Below are 14,730 nucleotides of genomic sequence, written 5' to 3'. Positions count from 1 at the left end.
GTCGGCACATTTGGGGGTGTGAAGAGCCTCGAAAGCAACTGACATCAGCGTGCAAGAGTGGCGCCTGAATAGGCCCCACGTCATTTCCAAAATGGAACAGACAGTGCGAAGCCGCAAGGCGCCACCTTCTGGTACACAGAAGCATGCTGAAGCGTTTCCGGATTCAAAAACATTCAGGGGGTGCACCACTCAAGAGCATCCAGCAACAATAGTAAGCAGGAAGAGTCCAATGCTGTTGAAATGATAATGATGCGAGACTTCTCTCAGTTGCCTTCTGAAGATTTCTTTTATTGGCATAAAGAGCTTGTTATGACATGAGGTTCATACGGAAAAAGCAGCCAACGCGTTTCGCCCCATACAGGTGGGCTTCCTCAGGGCTGCAAAGTAACATATGACCATGAAAAAATGGGAGGATAATATAATAATATCAATATAACACCGAAAAACACCATATTAACATATAAAATGCTATTTTACATGCTGGTGACTGAACAAAAATATTTTATGATGATACATCAAAAATACTGTGCAAAGACGTTTTAAATGTTAAATTGATCTAGACCAAAGACTCATACATGGTCAAAGGAACCAGCAAGGAGAGAAGATAAACACCAAGGAGAATCCAAAAAGTGCAACATGCGGACAACGTGATAAAAACAAATTCCTCATAGACAATAAGTGCACGTAAGGTGTTGAAAGTTCAAACAGAAAATTCCTCTGCCAAGAGTCAAGACTCGCATAAGTGCAAAAGATGATATGAGTTCGAAAAAATAAGTCAAAGAACATACCAAGGAAGTATTCCAGATATTGCAAAAGAAATTCTGCAAAGTGTAAATACACAAAGGCATATAATGGGCCTGATGGAAAAAAACAAAATAATAATTGTCTTAATATATGATAAAGAACAGGAACCATTGGTCGCATGAAAAAGACAAGAATAATGGGGAGGTAAATATCTCCCAGTTTTGATCATACAGGACATATTAAATAACCATGAGGAGGGAGAGCGACATCCTCAGATATAAAAACAAAAAATATATATTATGGCTGGTAATGCTCATAAGAAGCAAAATACCGTCCTTCAACGAAATGTAGCCGTGCTGGCTCAAGGCAATTTTCTGCCCTTACCTGTGCAGTACATCAAAAGATAGTAAAGCGAGTGGTTGAAAAAGTATCAGAGGCCGGTGAGTATGAAGAATGACGGGGCCCGGCCGTGTGCAGCCCGTTCCAATGTAGGTGTGTACACTAGTCGTGTACGCGGTGAAGTTTAAATGAGGGAAAGGCGGACGCCAAGTTCCGAGAACTTCCGCCGTGCCTGGCAAGAGGATGTAAAAATAAACGACGGACTGTATTTAGCAGTCGTCGTGTTCGTGCATATTTACTAAGTTATGAAGATAAAAAGAGGACTACGTATGGCGGCCATCTTGAAAGGTGAAAAAGCGTGTACAAAGTGTGACACGCAAAAGGAAAGCCCCATATCATCAAAAAATGTAATAAATTGAAAATCGAAATTCTGGATAACTGAGGGGCAAAGAAAAAGGTAAAAAAAAAGGAATAAAAAGAAATGGAAAGCAAAACATAATAAATAGAAGATCAGTAGAAAAAGGAAAAAAGACAAAATCAGTGGGAAAATAATATATGTGTGAAAAGTTAACAGAAAGGAAAAGAGTACGGTGGGGGCAAAATGGAAAGGGAGAAAGAAAAGAAAAAGAATGTGTACAAAAAACCAGAGTAAGTAAGTGTTATAGTGGAAGGTGGTTCGTATCCCCATGCAACGAGCAAGTTGTTGAAAAAATGTGTCACAGCAAGCAATGAAAATGGGTGACAACACAAATTTGTTCATAAGAAAAAAATATTTTGCATGTTGAAAAAAAGAGTTATAAAATTGTATGGAAAAACATTGTCAATAGCTTCTACACAGGCAAGCAAAAGGTTATACATATTGCAATTTGAAGATATAGCCATGGAAGAATACATCAAAAGAACTTAAGGAATCTCTAAAAAAAATGCCATTCAACAAACAAATGGTATCATATAGAATTGATCAGTATAAATTAGAAATTCTAAGTAATTTTCTATGGAGGCCTATGCTAAGACCTCATAAACATGTCATGCATAAAGTTCAGGCAAAGACTAATTTGTTGTACAGAAAATAAATGAGTACTAAATGAAAATAGGTCTCATATGAATGTAATATTATAAGAAGTAATGAAATTCATGATCAGTGTTGTGTCCCAATTCTACTGCTCGTAACCGGCATATCCAAGCTGCCTCCCTTTTGCGTAATTGTAATTCCCTATTCCCTCCCCTGGGATGTTGCAGGATGTGGTCAATCCCTTGGAACCAAATCGAACCATCATGAGGATGAACCAATGCGATATGTGATGTCAGTGGGTACCTGCTGTCATTATTCCTGATGGCACGTACATGTTCCTGTATTCTTTGTTTGAGAGATCTTATAGTGCTACCCACATATATTTTCTTGCATGCACACCCTAAAATATAAATCACAAATTTAGTGTTACAGTTGATGAAACTTTTGATAGAGTGTGTCCCAGTATTATTGTAACAAAAAGTTCTGGTTTTGTCCAAACCAAAAACGCACATATTGCATTCACGACAAGTGTAAAAACCCGAGGGGTTTCTGGAGAGCCATGTGGTTGCATTAGGTTCAGGGACATAGCTGGGGCAAAGATGGTCCCTAAGTGTCCTTCCTCTCCAGTAAGTGATCTTGGGAGTTTTAGGGAGGAGCCCTTTAAGTCCAGGTAGATCAATTAACAAGTTCCAATGTTGTTTGAGTATTCTGTAAATACCCTGACTATGGACTGTATATCTAGTCACAAAAGACAAGTGTTCGGTACATTTTTTGTTACTACGAGGTGTTAGAGTCAAAGTATCCTTTCTCGATGTGTTCCTAATGCGCTGTTCCGCTTTCGAAAGGGTCATAACCTCTGTTGGTAAATCTTTGTTTGACAAGTCCAATTTGTTCCCAAAACTTGTAGTCAGTACTACAGTTGTGTCGTACACGTGTCATCTCGCCAAAGGGAATATTATTGATTACAGAGGATGGATGTGCACTCGTCGCATGAAGGAGACTGTTGCAAGAAGTGGATTTCCTGTATAAAACACTTTGTATGGAGTTGTGTTGTATGAAGAATCTTATGTCCAAAAAATCTATAGAAACCTTACTATGTTGAAGACTGAGTTTAACGTTGTAGGGGTTATCATTGAGGAAGGCAAGGCTAGATTACAGGGGTCTCAAAGATTTTCTTCAGTAATAGCTATCTAAACGTAATGAAAATCATCCAGAGGTACTAATATTATTAATGATGTAATAGTGGCCACATCAAGCAAGAGTACATTAGTGCCCTCCCCATGCAAGATTATCAGCACTTAGTCACCTCAGTTCACCATGTACAGTTGGCAGCAGTGACATAAACGAGGCTTTGTCAGTGTGGAATTCTTCCATGTGAGTAATACCTAACAGCCATACCTGCAATGCCTCTGGTTCTAAGGTAATATTAGTAATGTCTCCCCAGTGTTGCATGATTTATCACTGAAATGTCAACTTTGAATATATTTTGGAAACTCAGCCATTTCGCTCCATACATCTGGTTGAAAGTTCTGAAAATACACAATAATAAACACATTTTCATCTTGAATAAACACTTTTCAATTTCGTTATACATATATTATTTCAACCCTAAAAAGCTTCTAATTTAGTAGGCTGGGCTGCTGGCAGAAGAGCTATTGACTGGTAGCCAGAGAGCTACCAGTAGCTCACAAGCTACTCATTGGAGAAGCCTGCGCTAAAATGTTGATAGTGAATACGTAAATGATAGCCAAGGAATCTCAGACTGGAACTGAACACACCTTTGAACACTTGCCATGTTTCTCTGTACCCTGGTTCACACTTAAAAAAAGGAAAATAAATAAAGTAATTTAATCATTATGAAATAGTGAGCAGTTCCAGATAAACACTGTTGTAAACCAAACTGACAGCTTTGTTTAACCTTGTTTGCTAATGATCGTTTGACTGAGCATTCACTTTTCTTTACACCTATGTTCCATATTTTACATAAATATCTTGATTTGAATGTAAAGGGGAATAATTGGCCATACTTCAACCGTCTTTTATGAGCAGTAAAAAACTCTGTGGTTCATATGCACAAAGGGGCAAAGAATAAGTGCCTTTTACTTGATGTATCCCATGGAAATCTGAGCAGGGATATGTACCTTCCTGCTCTTTCATTTACATATGATAAAAATGAACCATATCAGAAATACCATAGGTTTCTGTGTACACCACAGTTCAGTCAGTATAAAACAAGTGTTACTTGGCATTCTCTGGCATTTCATCCTTTTAGTCAAAAAGGCGATTTGGGGGCATATCATCTAGCACTAGAAAGTATGTTGGCGAATGCTATCTGAGCATTTATGTCCTTATGTGTGCAGATGAATGTGTAAATGTTCTTGCTACCTAAGAGCATTGACGGTCTGTGTCAAGGTAAAAGTCTTAGGAAATGCGGGCAACAGTCGGATGTTTAGCATACTGTTTCTGTGCCAAGCAATTTGTCCTGATCCAAAAACGTGGGGATAGAAACCCATGTCGGGCTGGTTTATATCATTTGAAATGCCTCTCAGCCTTGTTTATTTAGAGGCCTCTGATGAGAAAGTATGTGGCCTGTTCCCTGGAACTTTGGGGGTAAATTATCCACCTCCTAAGGTAGTCAGTGTTTTGCTTGTTTACATACCTTCCCTGATGTAATGTACAGCCTGTTCCCAGTCCTTAAAGGTGTGCATCTGTGCAAATCTCTGCAGGGTTGGACTGGCCCATAGGGCAATCAGACATTACCTGAAGGTTTTCCTGACAGGTCAGTGTGTGGGCAGTTTTTTGGCTGCTTGTGGGCTTGTTTTATGGTCTGTTGGGCCAGCTTCTACTGTTAATTTCCCTGATATTAGAACAAACATTGCCTTCAGCAAGCTTGAATCAGTACTTTTTTTCCACATCTTTCAAAACACTCATGTAGCTTATCTTTACAAGTTAAAAACTGCTCCTTTTTGCAGATATCTGCGATTCTTTTAGCTTTCTAATTCATTGAGCGGGGGCTGTTTTTATTATGGGGCCCATGCCTATTTTCTTTCCCAGTGGTCCCTGGATCTCAGGGCGATGAATCGTTAGATATGTGCCCTCTCTGGGTTGTCAAATCTCTAAAACAGTGTAAGTTTGCAGTGAAGGTAGACTACGGGCATTATTAAGAGTATGGCCGACGGAAAAGGCTGTCCGTCAAACTCCCAACAGGGTGGCCGCCGCCTACGCAGCGACCTCCCCACCGGAGTTAAGGGTTTCCCACTAGGTCATCGGGCAGAAACCTCAGTTTCTGCCTGCAGACCTAGTGGGAAACAGGCTACACCATTGTCTCCGGCTCGTAATTGAGCCGGCGGCAATGCTGTCGCCTGCAGGGTTGCACCAGCGCTCTCGCAATGTTCACTGTCTGCAAAGCAAATAGTGCTGGGCAGGTGGGCCCTGCACTGCCCGTGCCAAGTGTAGCGGCCCCTCTGTGGCCCCCTGCACCTGTTCTCTGCCAGCCTTTTCATGGCGGTGTTAAAAGAAATTGCACCATATTCAATTGTTGGTTTCAATATTTCTTTTTTGGAGAAGCGGTTTTAAGCGCAAAGGTCAGTTTTACACGTTTTGATGTTGACTGCATCATGCAGCTTCCTCGTGCTTTAGACACACTTACAGATGAGAGTATTTGAATGAACAGTATGAAACTGATAGAGGCTGTTTTACTGCTGACTTAAACATTTGATCTACTTCCTGTTTTGTTCAGTACACTCCAGTGGTCGATGGCCACCTCCAGATCTTTGCAGAAAAAGGAACTGCCTCTTTTTCTCCATTTTCAAGCTATAAACAAAAATGCTTACAACTTTACGAGGTTGTGTATGCATTTCCTAAAAAGGTATACTTCTGACGTTTTTGACTGCCAGTGGTTAGCGGGCAATAAAAGAAATAAAGTAGTAATTAGACCATAGCAAGTGGAATGCCAGTCCTCCATGTCAGCAGAAGCCTTGGCCATTGCTTCCTTAGCACAGGACTGACAGACAAACCTAGAGGTCCCCTTCTGCTGAATGGGAATTTCTATACCCACAATGCCTCTGCAGCTGGAGTAGTAGTGTACGGAAGGCACAGCTGAATGCTGAGCAGACACAGTACATTTGTGACTGCTCAGTATTCATCTTACAAAAACAAAAGACTTTATGATTTTTTTTGTGGGTACGTGCCTGGTAGGGGGAGACAGGTTGATGTTGCACACCTGCGAAACTCTAATGACTCTCAAAGTCTTTAGTTTCACAAAGAAAATGTAAGGAGATTGGTTAAGATAATAAACAGTGAAACAAACTATAACGTTCTAAGACGCTTTGGGAATATTTTCAATTATTTACAGGACCTATAAACAACACTATCTTCAGGAGAGGGATTGTGTTGGTGGCGGTTAAGGGGCAATTCAAGCTCCCCAGAAAGTGCACTCTTCTAATGAAAGAAGTAAATGACCCTCTGACAATGCAGGTGACTTGAATCAGTCATGACCAGCTGGCTGCTGACTCTTACCAAAGAAATCACATCAACCACCTGGAACTCTTGGCAATCCATTCAGCCCTCACAGATCTACTTCCTGTTTTGTTCAGCACACTCCAGTGGTCGATGTCCACCTCCTAATCGTTGCAGAAAAAGGAACTGCCTCTTTTTCTCCATATTCAAGCTTTAAACAAAAAATGCTTACAACTTTATGACGTTATGTATGCATTTCCTAAAAAGGCATACTTCTGAAGATTGACACCCATCCACCAAGGCAGTTTATCACAGTAAATGGTTGAACTTCCAATCATTGCACCGCTACAATTCTTTAGAGCAATTGTGTCTTAACAGCAGACCTAGATCCTTTTTTAAATGACGTGTAGTCCTAAAATTCTGAAAAGATTTTAAGAATACATTTCTTTTCATTCCTGTTAGGATGCCTAAAATTTGGCTTAACTCGGTGTTGACTTTTCCCAATGGACCATCAATTGAATCTATGAGTTCTTGTGCACTTCAGTATATAACATGGAAAACAGTTCTTTTGGTTGTTATTTCTTTAGCAAAAAGATTGGGAGAAAGGCAAACTCTGCATCTCCTCCTTTTGCTTCATTTGCAAAGCAAGGTAACTTTCTTCTTATCAAAGGCAGTTTCAGCCTTCATTCATCCTAGGCTATTTGACCATTATTTTTATTTCCTTCTAATCGCTCATCTGAAGAGGACAGTCGGCAAAGATTTAGATCGTAGGGTGTCTCCTGCTCTCTAAAATAAAAGTACAGGATATGCTAGAATTGACAGTAACAAATTAGATCAGTTACAAGTGACATAAGCTGGGTGAAGCTGTTAAAAAAAAAAGTAGATGATTTCCAGATGTGTGTGTGTTGAACATTACTACGAATTAACTGGTAAAACACTGCGCAATTAGTTTTGGGCTAGTTCAACATCAGGAAAGGCCAGCTCTTCTGTCCTCCTAAACGGAGTACCAATTCAGACCGTTTGATAAGCAGCTACCTGGGCTTTTTAACATTATTTAACCCAGCAGGACTCTATGGATGAGAGAGATTAATCACAATTTGTTAAAATAATCCTGCAGAATTTCCCGATATACACAAATTGTGTAGAGATCCTCAGTCCACCTCCTTTTTGTGATGTTATTGAAGTGGTCAAAGAAATGTGAAAGGGTGAATATATATTTGAAAAGAAAGCTATTTACCTTGGGTATGCGTTTTCTTATTGATACAGCGTTTTTGTCAGATTCCTACTCACTCTCCTGCCTCTTGATATTTTTTTTGTTTTATTATTTATCACTGCTTTCTCCGTCCTTCACCTCTGTTGGAGTCGAAAAATATACAGAGCTAACATCACTGGTACCTTTTGCACTTTCTATGGGCCACCTTCTAGGTCTTTCAGCTGAAGCAAAGTAGCAGCTGATACCAGACAGAAAGGCACCTGGTGACTTGCCATAGCTTTAAAAAAAATCCTGATCCCATTTTATGGCTGAGAAGAAGCTACAGATAATGAATTTACAGAAGATTCGATATCCGCCAGAAATAATGTTGCAGTAACTTGTTTGCTTACTTGTTAGTAAAGCTGTAGTTCTAGAAGGCTAATTACAAGCCAGTAGTTCAGGGCCTGGTATCTGCAATGTAGAAGGATTGTAAAATATTAAATCTATTGTAATGGCTCATTTAATCACTCACTGTAGCTCCACTGTTCTGTGGTACAGGTTTTAGACCAAATAACATAAATGCTTCTTTTGTTAAACGTGGGTCTATTAAAGTTAGGGGAGATATGTTTTTTAGACAGACTAGAAAATTATATAGAATGAGAAACGTTCTGGATAGACTGTGACTTTTTCATATGTTTCTTAAATTTGTCTGTCTTGCAGATCACAGAAGGTATCTTTGAAGTATTTCTTCAGTCCGTGATCCAGTTTGCTTCTGACCATATATACAACTGTGACTTGTGTAGCCAAAGGGGTTTTATATGCCAGATATGCAATAAGGATGACATTATTTTCCCTTTTGAGTTTGATACCACTACCAGGTAAGTTTTGTTAATTTTATTATTTTTATATTGTTTGCTTTCACATTCAACATGCTCCGCAGGTTTATGTGAAATTCACCAAAGCTTGCTGGATAGGACATATGCCAACAAGTCAATCATTATCTAAGGACCAATATTAAAGATCTACATTTTAAAAACATTATTTTTAGAGTTTTTCTTTTGGGTTTTTGACTGCCGGTGATTAGCGGGCAATACAATTCCTTGTCCAGTCAAAACTATATATTTTAAAAGAAATAAAGTAGTAATTAGACCATAGCAAGTGGAGTGCCAGTCCTCCATGTCAGCAGAAGCCCTGGCCATTTCTCCCTTAGCACAGGACTGACAGCCAAACCTAGAGATCCCCTTCTGCTGGATGGGAATTTCTATACCCACAATGCCTCTGCAGCTGGAGTAGTAGTGTACGGAAGGCACAGCTGAATGCTGAGCAGACGCAACACATTTGTGACTGCTCAGTATTCATCTTACAAAAACAAAAGACTTTATGATTCTTTTTTGTGGGTACGTGCCTGGTAGGGGGAGACAGGTTGATGTTGCACACCTGCGAAACTCTAATGACTCTCAAAGTCTTTAGTTTCACAAAGAAAATGTAAGGAGATTGGTTAAGATAATAAACAGTGAAACAAACTATAACGTTCTAAGATGCTTTGGGAATATTTTCAATTATTTACAGGACCTATGAACAAGACTATCTTCAGGAGAGGGATTTTGTTGGTGGAGGTAAGAGGACAATTCAAGCTCCCCAGAAAGTGCACTCTTCTAATGAAAAAAGTAAATGACCCCCTGACAATGCAGATGACCTGAATCAGTCATGACCAGCTGGCTGCATATCAACTACCTGGAACTCTTGGCCATCCATTTACCCTCACAGATTTCCTCGAGCTCATCTGGTGCAAAATGGTACTCATAAACACAGAAAACATTAATTGCCATGCACTGTAATCCTGCTGTATCACAACAGATGTGTCATTGTGTGATTTGCAGCAACGTACATCTTAGCAGAACACTTGCCAAGGTAGGACATCCGTTTGCGGACCTGCTAAGCAGGCAGCATAAGCAAATCCACAAATGGAAACTGAATGCACTGGTTCCCCTGGGTACTTCCATCAGTGGAACACCTCAACCATCAACCTCTTCACCACTTATGAAAATGCGAAATGCCAAAGCTTCTCCTCCAGCTTCCCACAGTCCATTGGAAATGCACTGTGGATGTTCCCACTCATTCTGTACATGGTCAGGAAAATGAGATAGGTATCCATGATCTTCATTCTAGGAGTGTCATCCTGGGCTTTACAAACTTGCTGCGCCATCCTCCAGGAGATTTCAGTCAGCCCACAAAAAGCTTCCCATGGTGCCAGACCTTCTAACATAGCCTTCTGTCCAGACACCAAACAGCGCAACCTAGCCACTTAACACCAAATGACCTAGAATTTGTGTATCACAATCTTGGAGGAGTGCAGGCTCATTCTGCACGAGACAATCAGGCTTACTATGAGGTCCTATTATGCAGCGAAGCTGAAAAGCTTTGACTACTACCCCCACAATCAATAAATAGACCCACTTTTGATTTCTCTTCAGGATTTCATATACTGCATCTCCAAAAGGCTAGGGTAGCATACACTTCATTCCACTACATTTGAAAGCAGTCACTCAATTCCTGTAGAACAGAGAAATGGTGTCCCTTTTCAAAACCCCAGTGGTTAAAGCTTTCTAAGAGGGCTTTAAAAGGGTTATGTCTCCCAAAACGAAGCTTTAATGTAGTTCTTGCATGGATCATGGGCCCACTGTTTAAACCATTCCTATTCTCTTGTCATGGAAGGTGACCCTCATAATAGTGATGGCCTTTCTCGGATGCACCAGTGAATTACAGGCATTAACCATAGAGGAACATTTCATTCAGTTTCACAAGGACCGAATGATCCTCACGAACCAATCCCAAGTTACCGTTAAAGGTAATGGCACCTTTTCACTTTAATCAAACTGTTAAGGTGCCTGCCTTCTTCTCAAATTCTGACTCCATAGCGAAAAGGGCTTTGCCACTAGATGTTAAAAAGGCACTTATGTATTACATTGACAGGATAAAGTTGTTTTCCTTTAAAAAACACAGCTCTTTGTAGCTTTTGCCAAGCCTCACATAGGACAGCTCAAATACAGATTTTGCAAGGTGAACCATTAAATGCATACAAACCTGATATGCCAAAGCCAAACATGTTAGCTGCGCCGCCTAGAGAGCATTCCACACACAGAAAAGATGTCTCTATGGCATTTTGAGGTAACATCACTTTAGCAGACACTGCTAAAGGTGCTATGTGTTCACAAAACACTGATGTGTGGACATCCAAGCCTATAAGCAGGCTTTAGTTGGCTAAACTGTGATAAGAACAATGTTCCAAACATCTGCATTGTTTGGTCACTGTCCACCACTTTGGGATGAAACTGCTTTACAGTCAATGCAGACCATATATAGTAAAGGCTCACATGCTACGAACAGAAAATGTTACTTGCCCGGTAAGTGTCAAAAAGTGCTTTAGATTCACATGCGCCCAGCATTCACCCTGGAAGTCAACGATGATCACAGATCATTTTACTCTCTCTTATTATCTTACCTTTTCATCAACACTATGCTCCACTTAAATTACTTGCCCACTGGGCAGGAAAAAACTCGGAGTCACAAGTCTTGTGACTCCAGACTTCAAAGAAAAACAAGTTGCAGATGTGCAGGCCCAGCACTAGATGGCAGGTGTATGCAGAGCTAACTATAACTTGTGCCCCCACCATGCACTGCTTATGACCGCACATTACATCACTGATGACCCCTCAAATGACATAACTGATGACATCATCCAAGTTAATGCTCCTCAAAACATTCTATAAACTGATTGATCACTGTTATAAAAACAAAGTAGGTAGTAAAGAGCCCATAAACATATACATTATAGATTGACTTTATGTGCATGTGTATAAATATATATATATATATATATATATATATATATATTAAATATAAACAGTGTAGTACTGGAAGCTAGTCTGATTCAGTATGGTAAAATGATGCACACTATAGCCACCAGTAACGTTTTAAGTGCAAAAGGTGCTTTGTTTAAACAGGGTAAGACTGAGTGCAACTAATGTGTGTTGCTGACTTGAGTTTCAGAGAGGTTGCAGATAATTCAAATGTTTGTTGCCAAAACATATGTGAAAAACTAAAGCTTCTCCTTACGGTACATTGCTTTCTTTTGGATTTCTGTGCACATACTAAAGTTAAAGAGTTCTCTTGTGTAGTGCTATCAAACGTTTCTATTTAAACTGGAGATTTATAAAGTGCAGATATATATTTCTATAAGTTGAGTGAAAATCCAGAACATTATACATTGTCAAAGAACGTATAATCTATGAGTGACTAACATACTTTTGCAGTATGATTGCAAGCAGTGTTAAAATATAGTACACTATTCTGCTCATTTCGAGAATATGTGTAGGGTACGTTTACTTTCTGTGGAGGGTTGTCAATTGGGCCTTATTGTGCAGTGCTTATTAGCTAATGTATTGATGTTAAGCTTTCCACTTACAATTATGTGTCAGATGTAGTCTTTAACAGGCACATCTCATTAAGGAAAATAATTGTCCTGGCTAGTGCAAATCATTAAGCATCCTTTTGAGCCAATGCTCAAAGCAAAATTAAGGTATCTTACTCTACAAAAAGCCTTTCTTAATGTAATCACCTAGTCAAAAAGGGTTAGTGAACTGCAAGCTCTAACTATTCAAGAACCCTATCGCCACATAAACAAGGACAGGGTAGTTATTAGCACAAACCCTCAATTCTTTCCTAATTCTTTCCTAAGGTGGTTACTCATTTGCATTGTCAGGGGAAAGTGTAAAGCATATGTGAAAGACACATTTTACAAGTTGAAAAAGTTATTATAGCCTTCTTACAAAATGTCTCTAGTAACAATATCTTTACATCAGCAACTTGATCATCAATGCCACATTCACTAAGCATTAATGTGTGGATGTTAAAAACTAAGAAGGAATCACAAGTGACCCAGATGGTTTTAATGAAACTGAGTAAAACCACTACATAATATTTGCTTAGCATGGGACTCTAGAAGAGATCCATGGTGCAACAGAAATGTTATTTACCTTTAACAACAGTTTTACAGCTTGGATCTCTTCTAGATTCACATTTGGCACACCCACCTCCCCAGTGAAGACATGGAGTTTCCAAAGGAAACCAAATTTATTCAGGAGATATGTAATTAAGAAAATAATCTAAAGTCGCTTGCTCTCATTGTCATGGAGTGTCAACAAGACTCCTTTTCTGGTCAAACCACAAATAGGTATGAAAAGAATGGGCATCTTATGGACCCAACCACTAGATTGCAGAATAATGCAGGGCATATAAACCTAGATATCTTTCAATCTGCAAATCTGTTGTTACCGGTCAGTAATTTGTTTCTTAAATCTCCTTCGGGGATTTCAATAATTGTCAAAAACAGTGAATGCAGTAACAACCTCATCCCTGTAAAGGCAGGGAAAGAGATACAAGAAGAGAAATCACTCTAACCAAAATCATTCCTTAAGAATGCTGCATTCCAAATGAAGAAAGTGATGCCTCATAAAAGTATGCATGTACCTCAAAAAGACCACTTTACATAAATCAGTAATGTAGATGATCAGTAGTAATGCTGAGGTAGCTGCTGTATTCTTTGCAGAATGGCCTCCAGGCTTACCACACAATGTTTGTTACCATTGTTTTTAAGGGGCTAAACCTGTATGAATGAGTCCTTAATTCATAACAAGACAATCTAATCTCCTAAGTATCTGATAGAGACTTCTACCCGCAGATTCCTTAACTTAGAATTATCACAAGGCAGCAGACTGGATCTGGAAATTTTTTCACGAGCAGTACCCCTGAACACCAGTAGATAGTGTAAATCTGCTCCACGTCTTAGTCCACGTTGAAAGTGATGTGTGAAGTATCTATATAGGCACCAGTCCAGCACACTGATGTCAGTTCTTTTCGTTACATGACAGTCAGCACTGATCCAGAGAGAGCTAACCATTAGTCACTTTTTGACTAACCTTTTTTCAACTTTTGTTAAAATTTGCTTGATGGAACATTCTCCTGTGTGGCAGGGATGTCATCTCAGAAGGCCACCTTCAAGCCCTGCGTCACCTGTCACTGCTTTATGTCGATGATGGACCCACACCTTGTTGGCTGCGGGTGCCTCAAGCATGACCACAATATGAAGACTTGCGTTGACTGTCGTGCAGTGAATCCGAAGTGCCTGAGGCAGCTGTTCCTCAAGCTCCTGACAGCTTGACGTGTGACACCACAACAGTCTTGTTTTCAGTTGAGAGGAAGGTCCTGGCATCAGTTGTGGAGCCCAAGATCTTTGTCGCACTCAAAGTCATCGGGTCACTCGAGTAAGTTCCACCACAAGAAGAAGCGCACCCAGTTGTAGAGGTCTTCGACTTCACCCCGTCTGTCGGCTGACAAAACAAGGGACAGTCAGCATTCGAGGCCTAGCTCTGCAGTTGAGTCAGCACCTGGGCCATCTCCATGCCTTCCTAAGTTTCCGGGAGCTAAAGTGACCCCGCCCAACTTATATATATGAGGCCATGCACCTCGTATTGGAACAGCCCACTCCTGGGGGCGTGCCTTAAAGCCCCTTGGGTTCTGCAGGGGCCCCTTACTAAAACCACACTGGCTGCTCCAGCTTATGGGCCAGTTGGGCCCCATGGATCCACAGATGGATTCAGACTGGCACCGGTTGCACCACCTTGACGTTCCCTGGCACCACCCCCGATTGCTGCGGTGCCATCCCCATTCTGATCTCTGACATGGAGCTGGAGGGGTGTTGCTTGAGGGGCGTGCCTTGGTTGGATCCATTTGCCACTGCTGGGAATGTGCAATGTGAGCAGTTTTGCGAGCTGGAGTTTCCAAGGCTGCTCTTATTTGGAGATGCTTTTCATCTCAAGTGCACCCCCGGCTTCTTGTATGTCTTGCTGCCTATTCCACTCCTGCCCAGAGTTCTCAAGAAGATCAGGAATGATTTGGCCCAAGTCATCCTTGTGGCTCCAAACTG

At 40.4% G+C, this 14,730-nt stretch overlaps 1 protein-coding gene across 2 annotated transcripts in view; it reads left to right on the top strand.

Moving 5' to 3' along the window:
* The window catches only part of PLEKHM1 (pleckstrin homology and RUN domain containing M1), a 190,232-nt gene that overhangs the window by 163,610 nt on the left and 11,892 nt on the right, over positions 1 to 14,730 (top strand). For both annotated transcript variants that reach the window (XM_069238079.1, XM_069238078.1), the window contains one exon: positions 8,466 to 8,623. In XM_069238079.1, coding sequence (XP_069094180.1) covers positions 8,466 to 8,623 — 158 coding nt within the window. The remainder of the gene's footprint in view (positions 1 to 8,465; positions 8,624 to 14,730) is intronic.

Source organism: Pleurodeles waltl, chromosome 6 (genome assembly GCF_031143425.1).
Source record: "Pleurodeles waltl isolate 20211129_DDA chromosome 6, aPleWal1.hap1.20221129, whole genome shotgun sequence".
NCBI lineage: Eukaryota > Metazoa > Chordata > Amphibia > Caudata > Salamandridae > Pleurodeles > Pleurodeles waltl.
This window is presented reverse-complemented; position numbering and strand designations above follow the sequence as displayed.